The sequence below is a fragment of the Paralichthys olivaceus genome, chromosome 3, assembly GCF_024713975.1.
Source record: "Paralichthys olivaceus isolate ysfri-2021 chromosome 3, ASM2471397v2, whole genome shotgun sequence".
Classification (NCBI taxonomy): domain Eukaryota; kingdom Metazoa; phylum Chordata; class Actinopteri; order Pleuronectiformes; family Paralichthyidae; genus Paralichthys; species Paralichthys olivaceus.
In genome coordinates this window covers 16,798,574-16,823,778 of record NC_091095.1, presented here as the reverse complement: position 1 = coordinate 16,823,778, position 25,205 = coordinate 16,798,574, and the positions used below count along the sequence as shown (strand labels likewise).

At 42.4% G+C, this 25,205-nt stretch overlaps 2 protein-coding genes across 12 annotated transcripts; both read right to left on the bottom strand.

Moving 5' to 3' along the window:
• Positions 1 to 1,444: 1,444 nt before the first annotated feature.
• LOC109625692 (unconventional myosin-Va) lies at positions 1,445 to 16,417 on the bottom strand. The gene is made up of 35 exons (XM_020081063.2): positions 15,936 to 16,417; positions 15,164 to 15,274; positions 14,921 to 15,089; positions 14,000 to 14,144; positions 13,694 to 13,850; positions 13,461 to 13,604; positions 13,281 to 13,362; positions 13,059 to 13,166; positions 12,689 to 12,801; positions 12,285 to 12,553; positions 12,121 to 12,202; positions 11,706 to 11,846; positions 11,261 to 11,392; positions 10,808 to 10,891; positions 10,585 to 10,701; positions 10,384 to 10,481; positions 10,182 to 10,268; positions 9,210 to 9,530; positions 8,880 to 9,036; positions 8,482 to 8,721; positions 8,157 to 8,366; positions 7,457 to 7,550; positions 7,193 to 7,341; positions 6,901 to 7,104; positions 6,254 to 6,354; positions 6,036 to 6,141; positions 5,627 to 5,732; positions 5,210 to 5,335; positions 4,807 to 4,958; positions 4,447 to 4,536; positions 4,020 to 4,152; positions 3,638 to 3,935; positions 2,801 to 2,975; positions 2,595 to 2,675; positions 1,445 to 2,502 (listed from the first exon to the last, which is right to left on the bottom strand). The coding sequence occupies exons 1-35, from the start codon at positions 15,960 to 15,962 to the stop codon at positions 2,341 to 2,343; spliced, it is 4,971 nt and encodes a 1,656-aa protein (XP_019936622.2). The 5' UTR covers positions 15,963 to 16,417; the 3' UTR covers positions 1,445 to 2,340.
• Positions 16,418 to 16,559: 142 nt separating this feature from the next.
• mbd3b (methyl-CpG binding domain protein 3b) lies at positions 16,560 to 25,074 on the bottom strand. Of its 11 annotated transcripts, none has more exons than XM_069522252.1 (8): positions 24,923 to 24,970; positions 22,747 to 22,815; positions 22,014 to 22,173; positions 20,609 to 20,746; positions 20,427 to 20,517; positions 19,601 to 19,778; positions 17,960 to 18,112; positions 16,560 to 17,758 (listed from the first exon to the last, which is right to left on the bottom strand). In XM_069522252.1, exons 1-7 carry the CDS (start codon positions 24,934 to 24,936, stop codon positions 17,965 to 17,967), a joined length of 798 nt encoding a protein of 265 aa, XP_069378353.1. In that variant the 5' UTR covers positions 24,937 to 24,970; the 3' UTR covers positions 16,560 to 17,758; positions 17,960 to 17,964. The 11 variants fall into 11 exon arrangements, with proteins under 11 accessions (XP_069378353.1, XP_069378354.1, XP_069378351.1 ...); XM_069522253.1 differs by having other exon boundaries at positions 22,747 to 22,812; positions 24,923 to 24,951; XM_069522250.1 differs by having other exon boundaries at positions 24,838 to 24,923.
• Positions 25,075 to 25,205: the final 131 nt, after the last annotated feature.

The following is a 25,205-nucleotide window of genomic DNA, read 5'->3' as shown; positions in this document are numbered from 1 at the left end:
TTTGTGTTACTGTAAACATTCCACAACGAGACGGCTCTAAACTGGGTGTGTGAGAGGTGAGAAACTCTACCAAATCAAAATCAGCGCGTAAGAGATGATAAAAACAAGTTCCCTGAGACCTTATTTTTCAGAAGCAACCTCCCGTGGGTTAGAAAATGACACCGCCTGCCCCCCAGGGAGAGCACAATCGTTAATGATCCTACTACCCATCATTCCCTAAAGATACTGCCACAGGTGCTGCAACCCTATTCCCTGATATAGAAGTCAGACCTCTGCTAAAGGGCTGTAGATCCAGACCACACCAGGGTCTGGTCCCTACACTTAAAAAGAGGGCCTACGGTTCAATCTGTTGCTCTAATCAGTGGAGAGAGAGAAGCATGGAGATTTCAGAAGCACAAGGTCGTCGCTGCACCAATTACAACACGTTTATACTGAGCTTGTCCATCAGTGATTGTTTATAAAATTACATCATCGTCATGTGGAAATAATTGTAGTGAAATGGCCATTGACTGTCCAGCATGTCACTTCTATTTTCAGTGAATGCCCCATTAAAAAAAAAAAAAATGATTTGCCTGTTTAAGGTTTATATGCTTGTAGTGATTTTAAAAACAGCATCCGAATGAGGAAATGATGATCAGGGTCAACGTGTAAAAACGACAGGTTGTATGTTTCGTTGTTCTCTTCCTGCCTCTTTGTTACATCGCCCCTGACGAGTGCCTCTCCCACCCAGAGCGCTTGACGATAAATTAATAATTTAAAAGACGCCCTTCTTTTTTGAACAAGGTGTAATAACTGAACTCTATGCATTTAAATCTAATATACAAATCTATGTAGATGAGTCATTTATGAAAAAGTCTTATAATGTTTACATTGTGGATTATTATTCTGATTATATCAGCACAAGCGTTTGTCTGATATGTTGTAAACGCTGTCTATATTGTAACAGGCCGGATATAGCGGGTATAGTCGAGCTGATCAGAGCTGCCACTTGTTTGTACAGCGTCTCAGCGCAGATTAGAATAATCTGGAACAGAGAAAGATCGATGTCGGTGTTTAACAGAGTAACAGACACAGGACTCAGACTATGTGAAGTGAAGTTTGCTGCTCTTTTGTAGACTTGAATTTTACTCTGGGTGAATGGGCAGTTGGGAAATGATGTCTGTGTGTGTCTGTGTGCGTGCGTGCTTGCGTGAGAGAAGGTGCCCATTCGGGAAATGTAGCTGTTATTAAGAGTTATATTAAGACTGCGTACACACAGGATAAGATGATGAAACAATATGTACAAATCTGATAATGAGCTTGTTAAACTGCTGCAAAAAGGAAGAAGTGAGGAACTGAATCTAAAGAGTGTTGGTGTGTACAAGGACTTTTCCTGGAAGGGAACATCTGCACATTCTTTTAAAAACTTTACATAACAGGTAAACAACCGCCACATAGCAGGAAATGCCACGAAAATAAATCTTTATTTATTGCTGTTGACAATGATACTTTAGTGGAGGAGGCTCTGGTGTAATCGGGCTGGCATGAGACACAGATGTTAATGGAGGATAAATGTAAAAGCACAACAAAAAGCACAGACACAAAGTCGACAGACATGCATGATCTGTCCTGTTCTGTCCAGAGGGGCGGCGGCCACACAAGAAGGGCACCTGCGCCGCCATGCCGGTTCCTGTACTTCCAGAAATGGTGCATGATAGGAACAATAAAACAAAAAGGAAAAAAATATTACTGTGCCAGCACGCATTAATTATTTGATGTTAATTGCCAATCGTTGTCTCCTTTATTTTGTAATATTTCCTTCTTGTTTTCTATTTTTCAAATGGTTGTGAATATATAAATATTACTGATGATGTGTAGTGGTACAAAGTACTCGCATGGGAATTTTTTTATACACGAGATGTTTCTAATTTTTTTTTTTTAATATTCTGGTTGTTCTTATTGGGGGTTGATTGGGGCTGATGTCCCACTGTGTTTCTGCTTCCAATAAAAGATGAAAAAAAAGCTTCAGTTCATTGCTTGTTTGTAAAGATGTAGCTCCACTTTTCTTTTTCTGAATAAATAGATGCTTCATTTGGAATTTATCCATTAAAATAAACTTTTTCTTCCTTGTCCCTATTAGCATTCATGCCATTTTAAACACCGGTTAATTAGCTGAGGTGACCACTGACCCTGTGTGGCATCCACTGATAATTAACAGGTTAATTGAACAAATGTAGGTCCCTGAAAATAAAAATGGAAGAGGAATTAAATTCACAACACACCCTGTTAAAAGTGATTAATTTCACTAAATCCAATATGTAGGCAGTGACACTGAACCAAAGAGGCCAGACGTCCTGTTTTCTAGACTCTGCGTAGAAAGGAAATCTTGAGGGTGTCTGGGATGACTAACTGCTCAGCGTGGAGGCCGGTGGGAGGCGAGTACGGGAAAGTGACAGGAAACACTCGTCTCACATCCAGTAAGAGCAGCGGAGGCTGAGAGTCAGAGCGGCCTTTCAGAAGCCCCTAAATGAGAGCGAAGATAAAGACGACTTGCATGAGACGCATAATTCTAAAATGATAATCAAAGATGTGACAGCTGTGAATCTGAACTGTACCTGGACGGTACGGATGAAATTCAGTGTGACCCTTTCTTCCAGGTCACTGTGAGGAGTGTAGAGGGTCAGAATCTTCACTATCTGTACAACGAAGAGAGCAGACAGTTATATAAGTATTTGTTTCTATCGTTAATAAAAAATATTTTGTGCAACACAAATACAAAACATTTCTTTTTCTCTTGATAGCAGATGATACAGAGCCCCACCTGCTGGCTGGACAGTGCACTGCAGGTCTGAACGAGGGCCCGTGCCTCCGCCTCACTTTTTTTCCCAGTCTGCAGAAGCTGAACTGCTTGGATCAGAGGCTCCAGCGTGGCCACAGCGCCCCCTGCCTGCAGATTACGGCTACGCAGCCACTCCTCCAACAGGCTCACATTGTATCTGCAGATCAGGAGCAAGATAATTATCGATTATTTCAGCGTTTCATTTACAATCAATCACACTCACTGGTACCAGCTTCTCAAACGTGATGATTGGTGCTTTTCTTTGTCGTGTAATATAAAAGACATATTTTATCTATTTTTTTAAGTGAACATCACAGAGAGATTACTTTAATTTACTTTAAATAAACTGAGAAATAATCAGAGCTTTGCTGGGTTTCACTTTGTCGGGAACAATGTTTTCACTGTATGAATGTGGTTAATGGACATAAATCAGACCTCTGAAAACATGAGTTAAAATCCAGTAGCATGGAAAGATATTGTCAAATCTAAAAACGAATTGATATTTTTAGAGCAGTAACATGAGACAGTATATGAATTAAGGGCAGTATCTATATATCACCTCACCATATAGTGATATATACATTTTGTGGAGATTTAAAATTATTTATGGATCAAAATAAATAATGGGAATGTTTGTTCATTGAAATTAAACACCTTCATTTTGAGCTACTTGATCAGAGAAATTAAAGAGGTCTACCTTTGTATAAATTAGCAAAAAATATGTCAGCAAGTTCTCTGTGTAGTTCAAATGAAGTTGCAGTTCAAATATGGGGAAACGTTCATATGTATGTACAGTATACAGTATGTGTGTATTAATACCGTATTTGCATGCCCCGATTCCAGGAGCATATGTCCTTCCGCAGCAGCAGGCAGTTCAGAGCGGAGGCAGAGATGAGGTATGTGAGCTGGTGAAAGGCCTGTTCCATCAGCGGTGCGGGCAGAGCCTGATGGGTCATTGCGGTGTGAAGGGCTCCCAGCTCCCTCAGCACAGACGCCATGGTGGGAGCAACACCTGCTACAGTCCTGGGGTCCGAGCCGGCTCGCTTCCTGGATGCTCCCAACTTCACAGCTGAGCCAGAGAGACCGGGGATGGTCTCAGACTCCAGCATGGCGGGGACTGAGGGAGAAGAGATTAGCAGCGTGTGAGTAAGCAGGAGACTGAGGCACTAGCATGAGTATCATCCTCAGCGTATAGTGGTACCTATGATGTTCTGCAGGCGTGTCTCAGTGATGGAGAGGAGCTGCTGATAGGCCTGGATACAGAGGTCGCTCAGGGCATGAGTCATGTTGCTTAGGTTGTTCGTCAGTGGAACCCGGTCAGCTGAATCAAGGGACTGCAAAGTAATAAATACATTCACATCGTAAAATATATTGGGAATTTCTCTATTTTTTACCACTTATTTTAGAAAGTGACATGTAAATGATAGATAGAAAGATAGATAAATAGATAAATAGATAGATAGATAGATAGATAGATAGATAGATAGATAGATAGATAGATAGATAGATAGATAGAAGATTTTTACAAACTACAGAAAGCAGATAAAAATGTATAATTATAAATATAAGATACACTGCACAATCACACATTGAAGTATGAGAGTAATGTCAGTGTGCGCTCATCCTGCCTGTTTTGTGGAGTGCTGGGTCAGCAGGTCGTGCAACACACAAACGTTCTTCAGCCACAGAGCTGTCATGTCTATATTGTTGTTATGTTTCTGCAGGGACAGAAAAGAGAAGAGGTTATAATGTCACATAGAAATAAACGCTATACAGGGCTTTGTTGTGGTTTAGTTTCTCTACAGGAATCAGATTATTGCAGTTGGACTCAAAGGACGAAACTATTCGTGGCGATCACAGGAAAGAGTTTGAAAGTTATCTGTGCCTTTCTCTCAGTGAGTGACAATCTACCTGACGTGACATGAACTGTCCTCACAGATTCATCCTCAACCATCTGGTACAGTGAATCGGTTCAGAGCTCAGGTTACCTTCAGAGCTGCCTTCACAGCAGTGACAGCAGCGCTACAGAGCGAGCGAGCGGGAGTCTGGTCCCTGCTGCAGTCGGCCTGGCGGACACACAGGAAAAGCACGCTGGCAGGGAGACCGGGGGGCAGAGACAGGGCAGTGTCCACACGGATGTCTGGACGTCACAGACGAGAGAGAACAGTAACGGCACAGTGAACATGTCCACTTCATAACTGTCAGATATTAGTTTGTGACTCAGGTAAAGCTACAGTACATAGTTGTGGTGTCTTGATGAGGTCAGACCATCACATACAGGACTGGAATCAAAATTTGCCTTGAAAAATGTATGATTTCAGAGAAAAAAACAGCATCAAACATTTAAAGCACCTTAGAAATTCTGGTGAAAGTGTATAAAAAGAGTCTCACCTGTGATCAGGTTCTTCATGAGCTTTGTTTCGTCTCTCTTCCTACACTCCAGCAGACCAGTGACGGCTGCTGCCTTCGGTTGAGAAGGACAGGACGAGATCTCTGCGGTCAAAACTGACGGAAGAACTGGAAATTAAAAAAAACAGCACAATTTAAATGAATACAAAGATAAATACAATAAAACAAAAGTGGATATTTCAAAATGTTATATATTAATGTTCTGAAAAGTACATTATGCATTATTATTTTCAAGAGCAATATAAGGAAAGGATAGATGGTAAAAACAATAGATAAGAAAAAAAAATAAGAAAATTATATAATAATATATGTTAGTAAGTTATTCTTAAGATTTTAAAGAAAAATTACCCAAAAATTATTAATTCAAAAAAAAAATTAATGGACGAAACGAAGCATCACCTTGAGTGAGGAGTCGTCTGAGTGACGCAGTGTTTCTCAGCTCCTTCAGCTCTCTCCTCAGTCTCACACACTCTTGCTCTCTGGCCTCCAGCAGCTCCTGCAGCTCCTTCACACACAAACACTCACTCACATGAGGGATTTTGGGTTTCATCCTCGACCCAAGTGACTCACCATGAGTGCAACGGGAAAAAAGCTTTAAGTAAAACAGCATCACCAGCAGCCGATTGTGAGGGCAGCTACACTCCACAATACAATGACTCTTATATTGTTGGCTGTGGTGGTTATGTAAGAATGAAAAACTGGGAGAGGAGGAAAACAGAAGCAGGTAAGGATGGGAGCATGAGAGCAAAAACCAATCAGGGGTCAGTTTATACTTAAACAGAGTCCTTCATGCTGACCACCTCCGTACCTGTGGCTGTGCAGCAGAGGACGAAGCAGAGGATGCTTGACGCCTCAGAGCCTCCAGCTCCTCCTCCCACTGACTGCGTTGGTTACGCAGCTGACTCTCCAGGAACCTGACACCCACAGAGGGCGAGATAAAACAGGAGGACACAGTTAATCCACCTCATATAAATCACAGCATCAAATCGACAGGGATGAGTCAGTGGTGGTGGACGGCTGACTGACTTGTTGGCCACTCGTACGGCGTCGTAGGCGTGTGCCAGGTCCTCTCCCCTCATCTTCACCACCGGGTCTTTGGCCACGTCCATCTTCTCCATCAACCAGTCCTGTCAGTGCAAACAAGAACACAGTGCAGAAAATATTAATGAGGCAGTAAAAAATTGGGATAGTTACTGATATACATATTTTTTTTAATTGGCAATGATAACTAAGATTTCATAATTAAAGCCTTTTGACAGAGAAATGTGTTTATGTGTTCATGGCTTGATATTTGTAAAGTTTTACAGTTTAACAATAAACTTAATATACGTAATACAAATATATAGAACCTGAATCACTGCAGCAGAGACCAGCAAACATAAACACAGATACTTAAATATCTGCCAAAGGCTCATTTCGTCAGATATTTATCACAACAGAAAAAGTCTTTGCATGTGTATGAAGCACATTTTTTGCTTGATGAATTTCTAGCACCAGAAGTCACAAAGAAATCACAGAGTATGACAGTGTGCAGGAGTTTTTTCCCCAACAGATACGTCAGTTGAGCCCAAGCAAAGACGAGGGTACAATTAGATATAAGACAAAATAACTCAACATATATGTTTTTTAAACAAAGTTTGTGACGTCCCTCTTTGACTCTTATATCCTCTCACCATCTGTGTTTCTGAGCTACACGCAGAGAGTGTCCTCTCCAGGCGGGGAGACGTCCCAACGACCCAGCGCACATCTTCAGTAGAGGGGAAAGCAGGCGGTGACAGGGAGAGAGGGGTGAGGGGCTGGGGTGACAGTCGGGTGGGTGAGGGAGGTTCAAAGCTCAGACTCTGGGTGGAGTCTGTCCTCCTGTGGCCACTGGTGCGCTGTCATGAGGAGAAAAAAATGGAGTTGAACACCCAAACTGTGTTAGTGTGGAATTATTTGAGTGTGTGTGTCAGTGAGTTTCTGAACCTCAGTGAGCAGACTCATCTCTCTGAGGTTGTCGTATCTCTGCTCCAGTCGGGTGAACTCTCTCAGGAGGCCCTGGTACTTTCTCCTCTCTTCATCCAGCTCCACCCTCAGAGCCTCACTCGCCTGGGACACAGCCTGATGGACACACTCTGCGCGTGCACACACACACACACACACACAGAAGAAGAGGAAAGGGTTCAGAAACAGTTTGAGGAGAAAAAACTGAGAATAATGCAGAGTGTATGATGCAGCAAAGTAACTCACCTTCTTGAGCTTTTTCTTGTTCAAGTAAGCGAGCAGAGAGTTCTTCTCTCTCTTTGATAAAATCCTCTTTTTCTCTCTGCAGCGTTTGCAACTCCTTAAAAAATGAGGAAGAGAGAGAATTAGCGATTAAAACCTGAATTATTAAATATAAAATAAGAAAAGTAAAATATTCATTGTCAGACAGTGGTGGGATGTAAAGAAGTACATTTACTTGTTACTGTACTTAAGTACATTTTTCATGCATCTGTACTTTAGTGATAGAGATTTATTTTCAGGTACTTTTCACTTTTACTCCACTTGTTATATCAACAAATATCTGAGCTTTCCACTTCATTTTATAACGTAAACAATGTTTTTATATATTTATATATAAAATAATCGATAACTATTTTTTTACTGATCCAATTAGAGCAGGCACTTAACATTAGACCCCGACTCCTGCAGCAGCAGCATCACTGCTGATAAAACACCATTAAGAAGAGGTCGAGCTATAATGATACTGTTGCATTAGGGAGACACTCAGCAAGTACTTTTACTTTTAATACTAGAAGTGCATTTAAAAGCAAATACTAACTTACTCAATTAATGTGGTACATTTTCAATTTTATTCGTCTATTTGTACTTTTACTTGAGTAAAATCTGTGAGTATTTCTTCCACCACTGTTGTAAGAGATGTTTTCTGTTCCCCTCTCTCGCCTACTTGTGTGAGCTGCAGGATCTCCTGAGCAGCTTTGTCCTCGGCTCTCCTCCTCTGCTCCACCTTCTTCTCACTGATGTCTGAGCAGGGCGGAGGCCTCTCGTGTTTCTGGGTCTCCAGCCTCTGTATGACCACCCTCAGAGCCTCCAGCTCAGCAGTGGCGGCCTCTCGCTCTGCATGCAGGGTCTCTCTCAGAGCAGCACTCTTTCTGGCCTGGACACATACAGACAATATCATGTGAATATGAAATGACATCTCAACACATATGTTTTAGAACTCAAGTGGATCCCATCAGTGGATCAGACCCACTCTGAAACCCTCAGCCCACCTCCTGGTCGGCTCGTAGCTGCAGCTGCATCAGTTTGACCTCCATGCCCTTGTTGAGCTCTCGGTACTTCTCCACAGAGCGGGCCTCGGTCTTCAGTTTCAGCAGCTCTCTCCTGGCAGCCCTGCGGCGCGCGCAGCACTGCATGAACACCACCGCCTCACGCACTCGCCTGTACGCCCGCCTCGCCAGCCACCCACGCACTCTTGCCTGGAGCAACACAGCGGCACGTTCTGCAACCAACTGAGGAGAGAGAATAGAGTCTAAATGTTTCATCAGTTCAGGTTATGTCCCTGAAGCTTGCTCCTTTAAACGGTTCAGAATAAGAGACTGTAAAAGACGCTGTAAATGGGCGAAAGAGGTTTGTTCTTTAACATCTATTAGGGAGGGACTGTGCTGACCTGTCTGTATGTGCGGCGTGCCAGTGTGCCCCTGGTGAAGGCCTGGATGGTGACAGTGGCCTGGCGGATCATGAGGAACAGCTGTCGGACCACCACCATGCGGTAGGTCTTCTGGATCACTACAGCAGCCTTGGTGTAGCGCAGGGTCTGGGCCAGTCTGACGCCAACATGACAAAAAAACAAATACTACTTAAATAAGTTTTGGAAAAATACATTGAGGAAGAACATGTGTGTGTCCTAGAGAAAAACCAACACGTGCAACATCTTGGATATAAATAAATGTGTATATTACTAACAGACAGGCAAATATGTTGTTTCTCGCCTCCTCACCGTCTGGCCAGAGCTCCTCTGCTGTATCTCTGGATGGTGACAGTTGCCCAGAGGACCCTGGTGAATCTGATCCGTGAGAGCCATCCTCTAACCCGGCTCTGGATGACCACAGCAGCCTCACGCAGCCTCTCGGCCCTCAGCTTCTCCAGGAGTGCCACCTGACCCGCCCTGAAAAATACCTTGGTCTTCCCGAAGCAGTACTGGTCCGGGTCTGAGATGATCTGAGGCAGAGTCCTTCGACACGAGGCTTGGGCCTGCTCCAGACTCTGAGGCCCTCGAAGAAGAACGCGGTACCTGCTGAAGAACTCCTCGTACGTCCATCTGGAAACAGATTTAGTTCAGAAGTCTGTACTTCAATATCAGTAAGAATTTTCATAATGTGCCTGCATTCAAAGTTGATAATATACAGTCCATTAATAAAGCAATTACACAACTTTCTTCTCTCACATTTCAGTGATGCTATTGTGTTTCCCAGGGACTGTGTTGATTTTACATGGTTGTTTGAGGAAACTTGGATAATCGAAACTTGAGATAATATTTTTTGTTTGTGAAAATGTTGAAAAAGGCCCAATCTCATGATGTTAGCAAAACAAAGGTGGAAAAAAATTCTTGCAACTGCCTTCTAATCTGAATCTGCCCCAAAATATAACGGGTTCTTCTTTGACCTCAACTTTCGTGGACATTCGTTCAGTTGTTTTTGTGTAATCTTGTTTACAAACACAGACCAACCAACAAATGGACAGGGGTAAAAAGATAACCCCTTGGCAAAGGTAAAAATAGAAATTAAGAGAGCAGCAACTGAAAGAAGAGAAAGATAATCTGTTCATAATACAGGGGAATCAATTTTGAATAAGAGACACACAAAACAAAATGTGATATATGTAAAACATTCATAAAAGCTTTCCAATAGAAATGTTTTCAGATTATTAAGGATGTTGGAAGAGAGTGTACGTGTGATGAAGTGCTCACTACCTGGATGGAAAACCTGCAGCACTGATACGAATGGTCTCCAGGACTCCACAGGCTCTCAGCTGTTGCACTGTCCTCTTGGGGTCAAACCTAACACGGAGAAGATGTTGTGTGTCATTCAGTGTGTGCACCTGTTTCCAGTACAACACATCTTTAACACAAAAACATACTGCAAACAGACTGTGACTGTGAAGTGAGAGCTTACATGAAAGGCTCTTTGAGGTCGTTGGGTTTGATGCAGCGGACGTAGTGAGGGGTGGTGCTGTTGAGGGTGTCCATCAGCATCTGTAGGGACTGACGGAACTGACAGGGGCAAACACAGTCAGGCAAAGTGTAGTCAATGAATGAAGACTCGCTGTCTGCAGAAAAAAATGGAGAGAAGCACCAGTGAGGAAAAGCAGCTCACCTGGAAGCCCACAGTCAGTCTGTGCTCTCTTGTCGCTCTTTTCCCTGAGCGAACACTCCCATTGGCCACAGGGGACAAGTTCTCCTGCTGCTGAAACAACTCGGCCACAAGCTCAGACTGACACACACATCAACACACACACAAACACACGGGTTATTGATTCACTAGTCAAGTGGAAAATAAATAAGCTTGTGAAATTTGTCACGTTAGCACGTATATCTACCTGACTCGCTTTCATAATATTAACGAGCTCCTCATAAACTGTGTCTCGATTCTTGTTTAAAAATCCTTCACATTCATACTGCACCTGAAAAAGAAAATGACACAAACACAGCAGAGAAACACAAACAGTCATGACGACAGAATAAATCACCAGAGTTCTCATCCAGTTCATACAGTGGCCCTGAAGAACAAATCACAAAACACAACATTAACCTCTAACTGTGATTGACAGTGATTGGATTTACACACTTTCTTATTGTTTTATGATTTGCTGCTGTGAAATGTTTTATTTGTCATTGTTCTTCTGATATTTATGTTTTTTCCTTTTCATTTGTGTTTTCTTATTTGCTGTGGTATTTTCTATATTGCTGTTATGTTTTTCAATTGCCATTTGGTTTTCTTGTTAGCTTTAACTAATTGAATTGAGTGAGGAGTGTCGACCTTCGTCTCTCACCATGTCAGCAAAGTGCAGAACGATGAAGGCGTTGTTTGACATGCGGGGTTTCTGGAAGTGAGGGTGGGGCTTGCTGGTCATGTGTTGGTCGTACAGCTTCTGCACCCAGCTCTCGTCTGAGCCTTTAGGCATCTGATGATAAACACAGACTATTTTCACACCACAGCTTGATGGATTATCAGTAAAGCCAACTGGATTTCAGATGGACCTCCGTGAATGTGAATGTAAATGTGATATTAACACACAATATTAAATGTGACTAGATTGTGAATGGAACATGTGGCCTTACATAGTGACAACATTCTGTAGGTTTCTGTGAAATTTCAGGCAGAAACTTTGGACAACAAAGAGACAATCAGCCCACTAGTTTTCTCATTACCCTGCTATCTAATGCAGACGAAAACATACAACCAAAAGAGAGAGGGGGAGAGAGAGCATGTCTGACCCTGCACTCCTCATCTAACAGATCGAACAGGCCCAGTTGTCCCTCGACGAGGTTGATGCACTGCTGATTGTCACTGAATTCAATCTTGCTCCAGGCCAGCTCCTCCCGGACATACTCCTCCTGCTCCAAGTGGAACACGTGCTGCAGAAAAACACATCATAACAGAAACATATTTTAAAAAATATTTGCAAAAGATTAAGAAAGAATGAGTAACATGCATGTGTTGAGAGTGCATTATGCTGTAGAACTGAAGACAGAATGTAACATCTGTGTTTAATGAATTAAACAGTGTAGGAGTTAGTGGCAAGAGGTGACAGGCTGGATTTAATGAAGATCATTGTGCTGCTGACATGTGAGAGTCCAGTGCCTCTGATTGTAAGTACAAACACACATAAAACCTCTGTGAGTGACTTACCCTGTTAAACTGCTGCTGGAGCTTCTCGTTTGCATAATTTATACAGAACTGCTCAAAACTGTTCCGATCAAAGGTCTCAAACCTGCTCCGAGACAAAGACTCGTCAATTCAACTATACGCTAAATGTCTTTGTTTGTTTAATGCCACCAAGCCAGATCACTCACCCATAAATATCTAGTACCCCTATGAATGATCTGGTCTGTCCCCTCTGGGTGCGCAGGGCAGAGTTAAGTCTCTGGACGGTCCATGTGAACAACTGGCCATAGATGTGTTTAGCCAGAGCATCTCTGGCCTCTACGGCCTGCTGCCCAGACCTGGGTTTAACCAGCATCTCTCCCCCAACAGCCAGCCTGCGATGACACAGCCAGTGAGCCATCTGAGGTCCCTCAACCCCAAGTAGCTTGGAGAAGACGGCCAGGGAGCGTTCATCTCCCTGGAAGAGATAAAGAGGAAGGTACAACTGCTTCAATGATGCACTTATTGACAGATATGAGGAAAATGTGTTTATAAAATAACTGAAGCCATGGGGGTGGGAAATCATAAAGTACAATAGTAATAAATGCCTTACATCTATATAACTCTTATCAGAATTTCTCCCACTGGATTGGATGTTGACATTTCCCAGGTGTAGAATAGCTGAGAGGATCCTGAAGAGCTCCATCTGTTGGTCAGGCTGCACACCTGCAATTTTGAGAAACACATCAAGCTGTTTTGTTATATCTTCATAACTAAGGACAGTTAAATAAAAATCTTATAATAATAAATATATTTTTATTTATATTTTTATATATATATTTATATTATACACACACATATATATGTGTGTGTGTGTGTATACTTGAGGGGGTGTTTTTATGTTTGTGTGAGAAGTGCTATATATATTAAGTTTTTATTGATTGACTGTAAATGTGCAACGTGTGAATTTTAATACTCCATACCCAGGATGGTGAAAGCATTGCGAGTGCGCTCCAGGTCTGATGCATCATCAGCACCAGGAATCTGCATCTCTCCTCCCTGGTTGGTGTAGCAGAAATTCTCAGGTGCATCTGGGAGTAAGTAGATTTAGCCTCATCACTCTCAGGCGGCTTGTGACATCACGACAGTATCCACAGTGTATCATGTGAACGTGGTTCAGAGCACCGCCTGTGATTAAGTCTCACCCAGTTTGAGGGATCTCATTTCAGGCAGCTGTCTGGAGGCACACAGCTGGTAGAAGATGTGGTAGTTCCTCTCCGAAGAAGCCTTCCATACAAACAAATATCAGATTATGTATGTATGTGTATGCGGGAAAAAAAAGAAATGTCTTTAGGTCTGTCTGTTTCAGGTGAGTCAGAGTTTACCTGGAAGACGACCCGTGACTTCTCCAGTAGATACGTCCTCATTTTAGCACCAATGATTTCGCCCTTCCTGCCAAAGCCGATCTCGATGTATTTCCCAAAACGACTGCTGTTGTCATTTCGAGTGGTTTTAGCATTCCCAATGGACTGTGGGTAATGATGAAAATTATTTATTTTATATCTTTATATAACATCCCAGAATGCAACTAAGAGTGGTGAAAAATATCCCTCCTCACCTCCATGATGGGGTTAGAAGCTAAGACTCTCTCCTCCACACTGGTCTGCTGGGCTGCTCCTCCGACCACAGCAAAGTATCTCATGGTGAATTTGGCTGAGACCGTTTTTCCTGATCCTGACTCCCCACTGATGATGATCGACTGGTTTTTCTCCTCCCTACCAACATATTTATATATCTCATACACACTCATATCTGTTAGTGCAGGTTCAAAGTACACTATTAGTGATAAAGTATATGAAATAATAACATTACACTGCACAAGGCCAACAAACACTCCCATGGCCTGGGATCATTCAGGTCTGACCTGGTCATGGTGCGGTAGGCCTCCTCTGCCACTGAAAAGATGTGAGGTTCCATGTCGGCCATGTCCTGACCACTGTAAGCATCGATCACCTCCTCTCCATAGATGTGGAGCTGGTCATAGGGATTGATGGCCACTAAAACAATACCTGAAACATGAGCATCAGCATGAGTGTGCTAATATATAAACAGAGACAGTGTCACAAATGGGGCATGGATAAATCATCTCGCCTCCTCATTCAAACCATCTACAGCAAAAAGATCCAAAATGTCCTTTATTCCACAAGCTATGAAGTAAACATGCAGATGAATATAGGATATCCAGCTGGTCCAGACCAAATCTATGTCAATACAGAGCTTCTTGGCGTTGGTTATGTGTTGTTTTTATGTTGGTGTGTGAAAATGCTCTGTGATTATTGCAGCAAAACAACAAAACAATTTCCCTACAGGGACAAATAAAGAATCAATCTATCTATACTGAGAGGACTTATACATACGACACTATACACAATGGACAGAGAACTTCGATGAGTATAATGTATATTTACACTTGTACCTCACTGCAGAAAAGTGGGGTCATCAAAAACAGGATTTTCAGAGGCAGTATACTATTTTCTGGACACAACTAGAAAGATGTAAAGAAAACTAAAAACTAATTTGGTGTGAGTGTGAGCTGTGGAGCATATTTCTTACAGTTTACATCATAATCTTTATGGTTGATAGGATTATTATAATAGTCAGGGTATATCTATATGTTTATAATTATTCAAACAGAATCACATCACGCTTCCTGTTTCCAGCAGTTTGCCTCTGTACATCTCAAGAACACTTACAGGTACATTGTCCCCATTTCCACTGTGACAGTCATTCCTAAGATTTTCATAAATCTCCCGCTGTCCTCTCCCTCCATCCGTTACATGCTCACCACAGTACGTGTAGATGCTGCTGTAGTCCAGGAATCGAACCCGCAGGTTGTGCAGGACAGCCGGCTCATGGAGGAAGCTGAGAGCCGTGAGATCGTTTTCCCCTTCCAAGATGTCAGGGTTCCCCAATGGTGGGAGATCAGCAGGAGAACCCACTGGGTAATGCATCTCCTATCAATAGGAAAGGAAGTCAGAGGTCTTTTTCTGAAAATATTGGGGGATGTTGATAGTTTCATGTGTCTCACCTTTCCATTAGAGAGCTGCAGCAGTAGATGTTTCTCTCCAGGAACGTAATCCTGGAGGAGTTGGGCTGACACCCAGACTGCATCTGGATCAGGAATCCACACACTTGCCCTCTAAAGAAGAAACAGACAATGTGTTAATAAACTTTTATTACACCAGATTGAATAATAAAAATGGAAACATGTTGAACACCCTTCCATATCCTACAACAACGTGAAGTCTGGGAGAGAAAACCCTTTCATTTCACTTTACAGCACTGTTCCGGTACATGTCACACTTCCTGGCCTCACCCCCACAGATTTGTTACCCATCAGCATAAAAGCCTCCTAAACACTGTTAAAAATTAACAGTAGTCATCCTCCTCTAAATTGCCTGCATGGATTAGTTATTATCTACGTCCAACATTTCTAATTCACGTACTAATAGGTCAGTTTTAACCCACATTCTGATCAGTACAGTTTTAAAGATTATCGACCATTGTTCACAGAAATGAGAGAAGAAACTACCAACATTTTTGTAGATGTTTTTTTAACAGCAGATCTATTAACTATTGGCTGAAGAACAGAAACAAAGAAAAGCAATGATTTTGACATTAAGGTAAGAGTCTATGAATGTACATAATTGGAAAGGACTCACAAATACACATTTTACAAGTGTTTTAAATATCACATCATTACTCATCTTTAAAAGGACATGAAAATGGTAGATTCTGCAGCATAGAATGATGATTCAAAAATGCAAAAAGAATTGACAGTCAATTCAATTCAGTCTTACCTTACTGTATAGCTCCAGTGTTGCCATATCGACTACTTTAAAGCGTGTGCAGCGATTTAACTTTGAACATCAGAAAGGCAGGAGGGTTGACATGAAGACACCAGTTTATCCTCTGCTCATCTGCGGAGCCACTGTCAGTGCAGGTGACAGTATTTTGCACTTTGTCCACTTTGCACATAAAAGCATAGGCACTGTCAAGTTAACTGTTAATCTGTGGGAGGATGCTGAATGGAGATGTTTGTCCATTCTGACTTATTCCTGCAAGGCAGGGGAGCTTTTAGACCACCCTACTTAGTGAGGGGGTCAGATAGATCTAAACACAGAGTGCATACACCCACCAATGCTCAACAAGCCCCTTTTTAACATTTAATTTTACAAGATCCAGATTTGTATTCAGATCTGCACAAACTTCCACACAATGTGTAAGTACCTGGATCCACACAAATGAAATGGGTTCTTCCCTGGCCCATACTGCATCCTTCCACCAACTATAGTTGAAATTCATCTTGTAGTTTTTGACCAATCTTGCTGAAAAGACAGACAGAAACATAACCTTGGCAAAGGTAATAAAATCATGAACGTGCAGACATTTTTAAAAGAGAAAATAAAAACACCAACAGCAGATTTACGGACATACTGACTCACTTTAATAAGTAATACAATCAAATTCATTTCAGCAATCAGCCTGCTGATATCGAAAAGGGAATTTTAATAATGTGAATCTAATTATTCACCATCAAACTTTGACATACAGGGAGACAGAATAAAATAAATCACTATTACTCTGATAATAAATGAAAGGCATTAAAACTAAAATCTGTCATTTGCTGTCACCAATTTTGTGCATGTGTTTTCCGAGGAGGCAGCATGTGTCTGTGGTAATGTTGACACACAGAAACAAAGCCTTGGCACCTAACAGCAATGTTACACAACATCAGTAAGCACCTATGTATATATTTATATATATATATGTATGATGATAAGAGTTAGAAACAGTGACAGCTGTACAACAGAAAGAGGTTTCAAGTCATTTCTTCTCTATTGTGCTCATCATGTTTTCAAATACAGACAAAAGTCAACGACCTCAACACTTCTCAAAAATGACGAGCTTCCTCTTTGGTCAATACTGAACATGACTCACAGGGTTACACGGGTGACATGGAGGATATTTCCTTGAGGTAACAATATAAAAGTTGACTCTGTCCCCTCTGATGAAGACAAGCTTCAAAGAACATCTGCAGTTTGGCCATGAAGCTGATTCAAATGAGCTTAAACTCTCGAAAAGAGGGGTCTGTGTGTGTTTTATCGAACTATACATGAAGTGCATCATGGAAATTAAGAAGGAGACAAGCCAAGAATACAAAACATTCATTTCAAATCTGCCCAAAAAAGAAACATAAATACCCAAATGAACCTTTTGCTGATGTAAAATGTTTGGATTTGACCTGATTGTCATAAAAACTACAAACCCACTCAAAGCCTTCTAGTAGGAAATATGCACATTATCATCAAAAATGGAATTTGACACTGTAGATAAGTTATATAGAATATTCAGTTCAGTTGAAGTCGATCTAAAAAATCATTGAGTATATTTTCATGGCGGTTGGAGTCCAATCCCGTCCAGAGCAGTTAATGATGAATGGGCGCATTAGAGACTCAGTTCTTCAGGTTGTTCTGGAGGGACTCGGGTTTGGGTTGATACTGGTGCAGGGGCTCTTCAGGGCTGGACTGGTGAAGGGCTCCTAGTGTGTGTGTGTGTGTGTGTGTGTTTGTGTGTGTGTATTTGCAGACGTTTAATGAACCAAACCAGGCTTTACAAAACCCTAAAGGAAAGATATTAACAATTAGGTTACATCTCAAACAAACTCATTTAACCTCAGCAAATGGCAAGAAGTAGATATAGAAAAAAAACATTTACATTTTTTTTTCCCTCTGTGTCGCAAGTGGAATAAAATTCTCAGCTCTCAAAGCTCAAGCGTTTTCAGTTATTTTATTTGAAGCCATGTAATCATCCCCTGACCGACCTGTGCTATACGCTCTCCATGTCTTCACTGCTGTTGCCCTCCTCCTTCAGAGACTCCCCCTCGTTGGCAGCCTCCTCGACGTGGGCCAACATATCAGCCATCAGTGCCTCCTCCAGCCTTTTCCTCACACTGTACACTAGCTCCTCCTGTTTCCTACACACAAACACAACAGGAAGCTGTTACAGTTGGCAGTTACAGCTGCCCATAACCACTGAATCAGCACACAGCAGATGGTGTTTGTGTGTGTGTGTGTGTGTGTGTGTGTGTGTGTGTGTGTGTGTGTGTGTGTGTGTGTGTGTGTGTGTGTGTGTGTGTGTGTGTGTGTGTATTCTTTTTTACAGAGAGCAGGGTCACTTGTTATGAAATCTTGATAATTTAAATCAGAGATAATGCTGTCATCTTTGGGCAAAATACAATTTTTCCGATTTGGCAGATCTTTTAATTATTTCTTTGCCTTTTTACCTTCAACAAGGACAGTATATTTTGTCAGTTGGAAACTTCCCCACGTATTTCCATGAAACTTAGCAGAATGGGACATGGGCCAAGAAAGAACTCAAAAAATGTTGGCACGGATCCAAGAGGCAGATCCAGGAAGTTAAATCACATTCATGAACATGGAGAATTGTTGTGTTCTGACATATTCACCAATTGTTCAGGTAATAATTCATGGATCTAAATCAAACATATCCGACACATTTAGGGGAGTGATATCTGTGAGTGAGCAATTTGGTGCCAATTTAAGAGTGTAATGGCCACAAGAGTCCATCAGTTATCGTCCAACAGCCAATACTTCAACAGCTTCCTGTGTAGACAGGAGATATCTGAACCAAAACTTTGTCTTCTGTCACTGTAAACTGTTTACAATCTGACAAGACAAGTAGCATTGAAGTTTCTCCACACAAAACACAGACAGCAAAAGACGACATTTAGCTGATCTCTATTGACAGTTGTCTTCAAATGAATGCAAATCAAACTAAAATCTGATAGCAGATGCATTTGCTCAATGTGTTCCACCTCTTCTGCGCTGCACACACACTGTCTACCTGCGGGCAAACCAAGCCTGCTCAAACATGCTAAGATAAACCAGGAACAGAAACCTTTCGAGTTTTGGCCCCAAAATCTTGTCCCTCACTGAGAGGTTCTGTAAATTCACGTGTATAATCTGTTTATAGAGATCAATTACGTGCAGATCCAAGTAAAATCTGGATCTCACGAATGTGGTTTCATAAGGGGTGTAGGCTTTTTTCAGTCAGTAGGAAGCAAATTGGGCTACAAACCTGTAACCAAACTTAATGCGGAGCTGAGAAAGTGTGGATTCAGCAGGAAATAAACTGTTAATATATATCTTCAAAAGTTTTCACAACCATGTCCCAGCAAACATGATTGACTTTGGTGTGTAGTGTGGATTTAAGGGGACTGTTGGTGGAAGTGTGCGTGCCATTCTAGTTCTAGTTGTTGTTTTTCTTTGATAAACAGAAGTCAATATCACAAAAACAGATATGACAGTCAAACTACACAAGTAGTGAATATCTTCAAACACAGTGAACAAGATCTTAACACAATTTGTTACACAACTGTTTCCTTGGCACACATTGCAACAGATGCTCAAACAGTGTACAGTAGAGTTCAGTGATCACCCACCTGATGTCCTCGTCGGTGACAATAAAAGCCTTGCATAGCGGCTGTGCTGTGTTGAGCCACACTCCCGGGTTCTTCTCTACAGCTGCAGACAGCTGACCGGTGATGGGAGCAGCGCTGGTGTGGAGGGCGCTCGCAATTGCCGACAACAGAGTCTTATCTGTGCAACCTGGACCAACACCTAAGAGAGCAACCGAATGATTATCAGATATTTTACAGAAACGTGTGTTTCTTAAAACTGATATCATATAAAATAAAAAGAACTGCTGCTCAACAAACTGCTAAAAGCTACTTCTATCTAAAACTCCTGACTCTACATTTTCATTAATTCTCTCTTTTTTTTTAGTTTTTTTTAAAGACAGATTCAGAGTATTTAATGGAGACAGAGCCAGTAATACATGCAGCACCAGGTCGGGTTGAAACCGAACCTGCAGCCGCTGCAGGAGGACTCAAGCGTATGTGGGGAACCAGCTAACCAGGTGAGCTACTGGCCGCCTCCTACTCTATATTCTAAAAGTGTTGCTTAACTCTGTGTAAGACTCATTTTATTTGGCATTCAAACATCCTTGTGTTTTTATTGGTCTAACATGCTCGTGGTGTGGACCCGGTGTGTGTGGGTTTGGTATTGTGTCTAGTCTGTCTACTTTTGTGCAAGTTTTAATTGTGACATACCAGAGGACGGCTGATGGAAATTAACCTCACTCTTACTCTGGTGCAGCATTTGTGTTTGATATTGGTCCCTCATGAATAAATCAAATTAAACTATTTTATAAAAAAGGACCCGAATGATACTAAAGGAAAATAAACAAAGTGTAATTGGTGTAATTACCTTGCAGGCCTTTAGGCAGTTCCATTGTTTTCACCAGTTCCTCTGCGATGTCATAAGCATTAAGACCGCTGAGCTTCTTCTCCCAGAAAAGCTGTGAACAATAAAACAGTGTCAGAGTCAGAGAACACATGTCTCAGGTTTATGTGGGATGATGTTAACTGTGACGGACAGATGCTGTTTACCTGTCTGGGCTGGTCCACGGCTTTCTGAGGGTCCGTCTTCACTTTGTTGTTGGGATGGTTGGTAACCTTGGTAACAGGCTGCTTAAAGATGGAGGCCGTCTGTCTGACTGGCAGTGATGTGTTCAAGTCAGGTTTGCCCTTAAAAGACGAAAGATGCAAGGGCAGGATGGACAGGAGAGAAAATACATGTGCACAAGGTTATTTAAAGATCACATGTAGCCATTCAGAGGAGAACAAAGCTTTTACTGTGTCTGTGGATTTAATAGTTCACCGAAGTGAACCAGTAAATAGAGAAAACAGGCTTGAAAGTCCGGAGAAGTAACTTTAAAGATACTGTTTTTAATCAACACATAGTCACCTGGTGTAGCAGTGAAGTAGAAGTTCAATTCAGCTGTTGTGAAGTTATTTGTTTTACTTTTAATAAACAGGCTGATAAGACTGTAAAAATGTTTATTAAAGAACTCACCAACATTTTAACTGTGCAATACTATCACAAGCAATGTTACTACGACATCCACGTCCACAGAAGGTTTATGGTCACTATTAGCACTACATAGTAAACAGAGTGTAATATGAACATAGGTCCTGTTCAGACCTGGTATTAAATCCATCATGACAGATCTGATCAGAAGTGGTCAGCACTAAATATGTGTGTTCACACCTGACACTAAAATGAATGATGTAAGTGCTTTTGATCGGCTCTCCCTTCCCCGCTCTATATGCAGCAAATCACAACAGTCATTTTTGTTGGCAAAAACAAAATTATGTTGTTTTCGCCCAGTCTGAGTTTCTAGATGTGTCCAATGCCAATGTCACTGTGTGTGTGTGTGTGTGTGTGTGTGTGTGTGTGTGTGTGTGTGTGTGTGTGTGTGTGTGTGTGTGTGTGTGTGTGTGTGTGTGTGTGTGTGTGTGTGTGTGTGTGTGTGTGACGATGTGTGTGACTGTCAAGCGCGAGCAAGAGTGAGGGAAAGAGGAGTCAGGAGGAGCTGGGTGAAACTTGTGCAATAGCTGTGAAGAAAGATTTTAGCAATTTGAGGAAATTATCAGCTACTGTTGGGGATCAGAGTTGATATTGTGGAGGTGGCTAAAAATAAATCAGTGTATGGACACCAAGAAACTTAAAAATAGAGACATCAGCTGAGTGAGTGGTTCCTCATGGGTGGCTCAGGATGCATTCACCTAGCAAGAAAAATGTGGCCACACTGATAAAGGTCAGAGGTGTTCTGGCATCCCAGAACACCTCTGAATTTGGTCAGTGTGTTCCGGACACGTTTGTGTGCATTGAGACCTGAGCTTAGAGCTGTCCTCTAGAGATCAGATCACTCAGGATGGAAGTTCATACCAGGTCTGAGCAGGGTCACAGGTATCCGAAAGGCGTGTCACAGTCAGTGTTGCTTGTTCTCACCTTGTTCTGGTTGTTGTTGTCGTATCGCAGCCTCTGGCGGTTCTTGTTCAGCTTGCTTATCAGCATCTTCCCCGTGCGGAAGTCGAAGGAGCTGAGGTCCATCTGGTTGCCAAGGTAACGGGCCAGCTGAGGCTTGCTTCGAAACTTCTTCCCAGACGGACTGGTGGAGGAGAGGGGGAGGCAGTGGACAGGACATGAGAAAAACCACTCCGCTCACCACAATCGTCATCATGTCACCAAAAGTACAAGACAGGTCAGAACAGAAGACACAAAAAACCACAGTGAGAACTGAACACATATAAAGGCACAACAGACAGAAAAGTAACAACAACATGCAACAAGTCAGAGCACAACCAGAGCACATCCAAATGAGAGATGACACTGAAACCACATCACATCGCTCTGCCAAATGGATGCAATCTAAAAACGAGGCCCTGATCTCAATTAAAAGCTCTTTGGTAGCATGAGGAGCAGAAATGAATATATATAGATATCAAACACAATGTATAACCTCTGAGAATCTGTGAGTAAACATGACAATATCGACACACACTTCAGGATGGAGACATTGTGGCTCCACGTGTGGGAGCTACAACGTCTTTTCTTGGTTTGTTTTTGAACCTGAATGGGCAACACAGCTGTGGGTGGACACGTGCCAGGACGTCATGCAGATGTGTGTTACATCACCACACAGCACAGTAAACAGCAGTATGATTGAACACAGTTCGCCTACCACAAACTATACAACCGACCCGCCTCCCCCCTCTCTTGCCTCTGCTCCTCATCTTGCTCTTCTCCTCTGCTAAATGAAAACAAATCTGGCGTTGTTCATTCACTTCAATGGCAGATCACAGAAAAAAGACGAGTAATGACACTGAGTGTGTTTGTTCTTAGGAAACATCAGAGGCCTCGTCAGCTGCTGCTGCTAGTCTGCCCGGGTCACCACGCTCCTCCTCCCGGCGGCAGCGAGAGGAGCCCGGCCTGTCTGGCCTCGCAGCCCCGCTCCTTCTCCCTCCTCCTCCTCCCTCACATTCAAAACTTTATACCGACCACCGCCACCCCGCCTCATCACACACCCCCTGTCCCCCCTCCCCACATAAAGTTTCTCTTTACGAGCCCCCCGGTTCGTTTTAGTACCTAAAATAATAGACATCGCTTTTTCCAGCGGACAAACCCGACTTTCTGGTCACTTCTTCCATTTTCCAGCCCTTGGGGAGAGCAGTGCAATCCCACCTTTTCTTCTCCATTTCCCACGCGAGCAGCCTATAAATCCACTAAAAAGTTACAGCGCGTAGCGACGCCGGGTTTTAAGTGTAGTTGTCGGTATATTTTAGAGGAGAACGACAGGCCTATCGCTCCTCACGCTTTTGTTTCGACCATATTACAACATGCGTCCCTGAAACGAGTTCTGTCCGCCGCCAGCGACGTCTCCTCTTCCCTTTGTCGTGCCGCAGATCGCTCCGCAGCCGAACCTCGGCCGCACCACTACCCCGCCTCGCTCAACCGGCCGCGAGGGCTACATCCGCGAGGAAAACACGGAACGGCGCCGCTGCGTGAAGCCAGCGCGAGGCCACGGGAAGTCACTGGATGTTGGATTTCAGAATAAAATATTAGTCGTCACGATCAGAGTTGTATCGGTGTTTTTCGTGCCAAGTATTTGCTTTGCAAGTATTTGCAAAAATTTCATTCATGTTTCAAAAACAAATTTCCAAACAGAAGTCCAACGATTAAACTTCATTCATTTTAATTAATTTTGACTGATAAGACAACTTTTTAAACCAAGTTATCTATCAGACTGATAAAAGTCTAGAGTAGCTGCGAAAGACGATTTACAAAAGACGATAATAAACTTGGATTTAAAGCGACTGGTTGGGTGGATTAAAACAGTTGATAATGATAAATTAAGTCATATTTTCTCATTTCACTTTGAATGTATTTGAGCAATAATGGTTGAATTAGGAAGATAATGAAGTTCACTTAAGTACCTTCACTTGTCAATTACATGGGACATTTATTATGTTGGACATTAAATATTTAACAAAACTGACATATATGTTTAGTTCTCTTTTTCTCCGTCTAAACTCTTTGGCATAATCTCTTTGATTAACACAATGGGGTCACACAGCATGTGACACCCTCCACGCCAATTTTGGGTCATGTGCTTTTATTTTTGAAACGGCTTACCGGAAGTTCTAATTTGCATCCTGTTTAGCTTAACGCGGAGTTCTACCTGCACATCGACGTTAACCTATGGGAAACATAAATCAGGCTGCAGCTACAAATAGACCTTAAATAGCGACGACACACAGATGCAGTGACAACGATCACACGTGTTGCGAAATCATTCAAATAACCGGATGTAGTAAAAATAAAAACATTCACCTGCAGCGGCTTCGAACTGTGGAAAAATGTATAAAAAGTTCATGTTGGTGAGCGCCGCCGCTTCACCTCGACAATCCCCACCGATGTCAGCCGGCACACCGGAGCCGGCTTTTATGAATGAACCGTGGAGCTCATGGATTAAACACAGGCACCATTTTAAAGCAGCATGTCACACATCTACACTGTTTAACTGCAGTGCAGGGAAAAAATAACACATCCGATCTGCGTCTGAGGCTAAAAAACCTCACGTCGAAATACAAACCTGTCGACGCAGTGCACCGACTCCATGCTCGGTCCAACAGTAGCTGTGGATATGAGGGAGATTAAAGACAGAGATGCAACAGAAAACACACACATCCCGGCTGCACACCACAGCGCTGCTGTCTGCCAAAAACTGCGAGACCACCGAGGGCATTTTCAGTCTGATCGATGATAAACATACTTAGTTATGCAGACGATCCTCCACTTATCTAAGGCTACAAACATCTCTGTCCGCGGGTGGATCGCCCTCATGATGGTGTACTTACTCGTTTTTATCCATCTTGAAGACACTATCTCGCTTTCTCCCTCTCGCTATGTTAAATCCCTTCTCCCCTCTCCTCTTTCAGTCCCCTCCCCCTTCGATGGGAGAAATGAAAGACATTATCCACGCAAATTTCGCAGCCTGCCACATAAAATGAGTCTAATGTCAGATTGAAAATGGCCCCAGTGTGCAAATGTAGGCTTGTTATACTTCTGAATGCATCTTGTAATCATTGCACTATTGGTGAAGTATATATTCAGAATACTTTAAATATTAAGTCTTCAATA

Excerpts from the sequence above, each read along its gene's own strand:
- LOC109625692 (XM_020081063.2), bottom strand. The coding sequence starts at position 15,962 with ATGGCAACACTGGAGCTATACAGTAAG. Across the intron at positions 10,269-10,383 it reads GACCTCAAAGAGCCTTTCAT|GTTTGACCCCAAGAGGACAG; the intron begins GTAAGCTCTCAC and ends TCTCCGTGTTAG. Across the intron at positions 4,153-4,446 it reads CCCAGCACTCCACAAAACAG|TCCCTTGATTCAGCTGACCG; the intron begins GCAGGATGAGCG and ends ATTACTTTGCAG.
- mbd3b (XM_069522250.1), bottom strand. The coding sequence starts at position 24,908 with ATGAGGGCGATCCACCCGCGGACAGAGATGTTTGTAGCCTTAGATAAG. Across the intron at positions 22,816-24,837 it reads AGGATCGTCTGCATAACTAA|CAGAGGAGAAGAGCAAGATG; the intron begins GTATGTTTATCA and ends GTTTTCATTTAG. Across the intron at positions 19,779-20,426 it reads ACTGCCTAAAGGCCTGCAAG|GTGTTGGTCCAGGTTGCACA; the intron begins GTAATTACACCA and ends TTGCTCTCTTAG.